Below are 6,000 nucleotides of genomic sequence, written 5' to 3'. Positions count from 1 at the left end.
ATTATAATATTGTTTTATGTATTAGATCCAAATTCACTCCCACAACTGACACTTAAATGACTTTTTACAAACATACTCAGGCTATTATTCAGCTTTTTGTGTAAATTCAGCAGATTTTTAGCTTAGCATAACATTATAATGTATCTTCCCAAAAAAGAACATTGGAATAAAACACAAATCCATGCTCATAATAATATAATAAAACCTTACATAATTTATATTTAAAATACAAGCCACAAAACATTATCGTTGGATCATTTATTCGGCAATAATTTTGGGGTTCCATTCATCAATATACTCCTGCCTTGCTTTCACATCGGCCGTGTCAGTTGATGTAACACTACTAGTGCTGCCTCCCTTCTTCTTGCTTTTAATCAAAGGTTTGATGAATATTCTCCAAGTCTTACCAAAGATTTCCAGGAGACCGATCACCGATAGACCTAGGAGAAATCCCTGCAAAATAAAAAAATGTAACTCGTGCACTGGCAATTTTCAGCTTCAAAGATAATGTATGGAAAGAAATAAGGTACCCAGTTTTTTATCCATTTTAACCTTATGAGATAAAAAATCTGTACTCTAAAATCATTCTTTAAATAAAAACAGGACATAAATATTGAATCAAGCCTTTAAAAGCGTTGGTTCGACAGTTTTGGGGTAATGATGGCTAATGCCGCTATTATAATTTCAATACAGAAGAAACTTAACAGTATTTGCATGTGATATTTAATGCTATGAATAGAAATTTGTACAATGAATAATCCTTAATCTAAGCGTTGCGAATTAAATTAAAATAAACCGCAGTCATCACATTTATCCAATAATATCCATCGAACACTTCACGGAAAATTCTATTCAAGATTATGAAAATATGAAACGGAACGACCTTCCTACGTTAGAATAAAACAATTAGATCGTATCTCAATGACAAGTTTCCTTGGTATTGTAAATAGCGGCATGGCAGACTGCCAGCTGCGGATCGTAGCGTTCAGCGAAGCCCGTGGCAAGCTTGTTATGGAGTTGTATAGATTTAAACATATTTTGTGTATAGAAGATGCATTTGAAGTCATGAATGGTAGACTTGTATGTGTGGTGGATGTAGTTGTTTATTTAATTCGTGGGAAGAGCTCTGCGTTGTCTGATTATTCGTTTCGTAAAATAGAACGTTGAATTTCCGTTCGTTGCATGTGTTTAGTTAGGTTATAGAGCTTGGAGGGTTGAAAATAGACCAAAGACGTAAATATTCCTGTGGGCTACCTTACTAATTAACAGTTAATCTCAATACAAATACGACGGTAAAACAGGTAAGGTCGATCTTTGATGCACAAGTATTAAAACATAAAATAAGTACGAAGAGTATCTACATGTTTATGTAGGTATACTTACAACACTCCCTCCCAAGTCGGAGATGAACAAGTTCCAGTCGTAGTTGAAACGCTCCTGATACACAGACACCATCATACTATTGAAGTAGATGTAAATCTGAAAACATTAGGTTACATACTCAAACAGCATAGCAAGCTCAAGTTCTTACCTGTTTCTCATTAAGGGAGGAGACCCAGCATTTAAGAGGCTATTTTTTTGTTCGCAACAGGTGTAAACAATTATTGCTGCCACATAGGAGGACTATACAGAGAGAGATTTTGTATGGTTGAAGCAATGAGACTCCTGATAAATAAAACTAGCTACACGTCAAACTAGAGCTTGACCACTTGATATTCACACATAAAAACTCCAGCCATTATTTTATTTGTTGTATTTGTAACTATGTTCCCTTAATATAACTAATTTAAGTATTAATTGCTGCAAAAAGCTTCTGCAAAAACTCCACTTACATGTGTCTGCAGATCCGAGCCGCCTGTCTTCACGAACCAGGTGTTGGAGTCAGTGTCCCACGTGTAGTATCTCTGTCTGTCTGTGACGTAGCCGTTGTACAGATATGTGCAGCAAGTCCTCGGGCACACGTCGCAGTTGTGCGTCTCGTATGTACTGGACAGTGAAGACACTATTAATGTTATTGAGCTAAAGATTGCTTAGTTAAAAGTACTATCCAAAGGTGTGCTGCTTACTTTGTTATATGAAATTTTAGAAAATACTAAGAAAGTGCAACACATTGTAGAGAGCTTTGTATGCAAGGTTAGCGGTTGATTATGGAATACAAAATTCAGTATTTAGAACAACAGTGATAAGCATATATATGCAGCTGACGGTGGCCTGTTTGTTACAGTTACTTTTTGGAAATACCCAGAACTTTGATTTAAACTTGATATATAGCTTTTTACTATGTAGTCAAACTATAATATTGGCCCCTTGGCCTAAACACTTGGCTCATTTCGAGATAAACGAAAAGAGACAAAGAGGAAGCGGAAAGAAAAAATACTTTGTCGTATTTTGAAAGCAGTACAAAAACATGCGTAGTAATGTGAGTGTAGTTACTTCATATAGCTAGTGATGAGTGCGCTCATTTTGGTGAAGTTGTCACACCGGGGCAGTTCGCTCTCCATCCATGGACCTGAACATCCAACCTCGTCGCCCACACGCTTCCAGACGTACTCTGCTGTACACTGGGGATGAGAAATGTATGTACGTTTTCAATATATTAATCTTGGTACGATTCTTACAAACTTCCCTTGCTTCATTCTCATCCATATATTATGCATACAGAACTTCATATATTAATTTGCGTTTAAGATTCAATTTTATTATCTATTTCACATAAAGCTAAATACAGAGTATCTACCACTTACGGCATTAGTACTATAATTAGTTTTCCCGACACAAGGGTCGTCTTCGCTGCTGATCATGAAGTACTGGTCCACCTTCAGCTTGATCTCGACCGTCTCGCCCACGTTCACGTACAGCTTGTCCACCAGACCGCCGTTGTATACTGTTATTTCTATAACGAATTAGTCGTATAAAAGTTTTAATATACGAATATGATTTTTTTTAATACGACACCTCACTAATATCGCTACAACTAGTGTAACAAAGTGACGGATAAAAAAACAAATAATAAGAACTTTGAATCCAAAATATTACTCATAAAGTACTTATAACTTTAAATTGTACACCTTCTTACAGCATAAAATGTCTGACAGTTTCTTGTTTTAAGATATAATGGTATGAGTCTATCGGAAAAACGAATTCTAGTCTAGCCTGATTCTAACGGACGCATAGTTAGGATTTCTATCGAACTACTGACTGGAATCCTGCACCGAATGCCTTCTTATAAAAGCTACTTAAACTGGTGCAGCTGTTTAAAGATACACACGTACATGCACTGCTTATACTCATAAACTACGTATGCCTTAATACGATCACCTATTTCTATAATTGCTTACCAGTAAAAGGTTCTTTCGTATAATGCAGATACACGTGATACCCAGGGGGGTAGATGCTGGCGGTGGTGGCGATGTCTTCAGCGGTGTGATGCAGCGTTATGGAGTAGCCTGACGCCCGCGATGCCTCGGTGCTCAGGATCTTAGGAGACATGGTGTAGCAGCGGCCGAGCACGAAGCCCATTGTCGCGTTGAGATACACATCTAGTCAGTTAAGTGGTGATAGATTTGATGATAACCTTACCTACATTAATTTTGGTTATATGAGGTTAGGCTTCATCACATTAACTGACGGCACAGAATGGTTATTAAAAAGTCACATAGATATTTACGGTATGAGCTTTGAGACTTTCTTTTGTGCGAGTTACATAACGTTCAATCTCAAGAGGAATAGAGAAGACCTAACAAGAAAAAAATATTTTAATTGTGTTACCTACGTACAAAAAATGGTTTTGGAAACTTTTTGAGGATACTGTGCATTGAACCAATATGAATCAGCTCTACCTCTAAGATAGAAAGTGCTGACTTCAAAACCATTTTTAGTAGGTAATATCTCACTGTCCACAAGTCCATTAAGGCCGGAGTGTACAAACATATCAGACTCATTGTACGTGACGTCATTCCAGAAATCGTCCAGGTTGGTGTTGGCGAAGTCGAAGTTCCTCCATGTAGACGTGAAGCGAGGATGAGCGTACAGGCCATACTCCTAAAATAATGGTACGCATTTTGCATTAAAAGCAGTTTTCGATGGTGAACTCTTTGATTTGAGGAATTAGCAAATAACATGAACTGCTCTACTAAATCTTTGATAAATATTTCGGTAAGTAAGATAACTGAATCATTCCTAACGAGCATAAGTCATAGTATAGGCTAGTTCATACGCAATATTGATGACTAAGACCTAAGAGTTATTTTCTCTTCGATTCAAAACATGTACAACAACAACAACAACAAGTAATAAGTTCCAAAAATCTGTAACGTTCTTGCGTTTTTATTTGGTTTTCCTTACCAGCATTTTGTCGAACTTATAAGAAGGTTCCCGGCAGAAGGTGACGCTCGGATACATGAGTGTCTTGTTGAAATCAAAGTGCGTGTACGTCGTTATTGGAACGTCGATCAGTTTCTTTACACATGCTGTTATCTGAAAATATGGAGTAAGTTGACTTCCTTCGTACATAGAGAGAACGAGTACCGAGAAATCAATCAAATTAAAGTAGTGGAATGCCTATCTAAAATAACTTTTCGTATTGAGGCGGAATCAACAGTTTAAGTAGCGCTATTACAACTACTTCTTTAGATTTTAAGGTCAATTTCCATACGGAACAAAACCGTATGCAATCCACAAATTTGGACTTGTATAGTATAAGTATTTATAAAAGTTACTGTGACACAAGAACAATAGCGAAATTGATGTGAAAGTCGTCTTTAAAGTAAAGGGTAAAACGCTAACCCTTACCTGCTGAATCACCACAGCTATACAGACCATGATGATGAGCGTTTTAATAGCATTGCCCGGACCCTTGATGCACTCCGCACACTTCTGCCTGATCGTCCATTTTGGATCCACCTCCTGATATTAGATACCTACTATTATAAAGACTTATAAACTGCAAGAGTTATAATATCATCCAAACAAAAAATGTTAAAAATGTTAAACCACAAACTATGTAGAGGTATAGTTTAACGCCTCCACGTGCGAAGTACTTTGAGCGCCTGGTAAAATAATGCTAGCAATTTGGAAATCTGATAATTATTTATTTATATTTAGGCGTTTCTTTTAAAGTTCAGAATATTTGCTTTTTTGCAATACGACTGATAAAGGTACAGCACAGGAGGATTTTTTATTAGTCAGAATTATTTAAAATAATTATTTTTCATCTTAAAAAAACTTACCTACAGTAAGAAATACTGACCTTTTCTTCGTTCATCTTGAAATACTTCTCAAAATTTTATTCTTAACTTAATTTCATATTCCTATTTCGCTACCCAACCGCTATTCCACAAAACAAACGATCAACTATTGAGATATTGTCCGCAATAGCCACGAAATATCATAATGGGATAATTTATTGGCCTGTTTTAGCATTGTAAAGATAACTTTTATTAGAAAATAATCGGGTATATTGAACGAGAGATAGATATTGGAAATGCATGTTTACCTTTATACTTATTATAGGAAATGAAGGTCATGATAGCCGGACATTGCAAACAGTTACATAGTACCTATATGTTCTTCTTTGTTCAATCTTTTCTTTCATTAATCCCTATATAATTGGCTACTGTTCGAATCCCTATATTGTTGTGCATGAGGCTAAGGAAGGTTGTAAGGTGGTAGTAAGTGGCGTTCGTAGGTCTTTGGCTTCTCTTAGAGAAAAAGTTGTTGTAATATGTGAGTATGTATAATTGAATACCTGTTGATTTTTGATATTTCAGTCAGGTGCAGTACTGCAAAAAGGTACATATTTTTCGAAACGATTGTCTAACAATTCAAGTAGATATTCATTCCTTTACCTGCAAGGTACTACCTATACTTGGTTTCGGTAGGATTCTCATCAGTCTCCATCTTCCAAAGTGTGTAAAATATTTTAGAATTTTTTACTTCTGCAAAATTATCTTCACTAACCTCCTACGAATTCGACACACAACTACAGTTGTACGAAAATCT

General features: G+C 36.1%; 1 protein-coding gene across 1 annotated transcript; it reads right to left on the bottom strand.

The window, feature by feature from the left end:
• Positions 1–258: 258 nt before the first annotated feature.
• On the bottom strand, positions 259–5,263 carry ppk17 (amiloride-sensitive sodium channel pickpocket 17). Its single transcript, XM_076121852.1, has 10 exons — positions 5,249–5,263; positions 4,792–4,905; positions 4,345–4,476; positions 3,894–4,041; positions 3,339–3,539; positions 2,745–2,893; positions 2,434–2,561; positions 1,833–1,986; positions 1,384–1,479; positions 259–453 (listed from the first exon to the last, which is right to left on the bottom strand). Exons 1-10 carry the CDS (start codon positions 5,261–5,263, stop codon positions 259–261), a joined length of 1,332 nt encoding a protein of 443 aa, XP_075977967.1.
• Positions 5,264–6,000: the final 737 nt, after the last annotated feature.

Source organism: Anticarsia gemmatalis, chromosome 13, assembly GCF_050436995.1.
Source record: "Anticarsia gemmatalis isolate Benzon Research Colony breed Stoneville strain chromosome 13, ilAntGemm2 primary, whole genome shotgun sequence".
In the NCBI taxonomy this organism is placed as follows: Eukaryota; Metazoa; Arthropoda; class Insecta; order Lepidoptera; family Erebidae; genus Anticarsia; species Anticarsia gemmatalis.
Note: the sequence above shows the minus strand (reverse complement) of the source record. Positions and strands in the feature narration are given on the sequence as shown.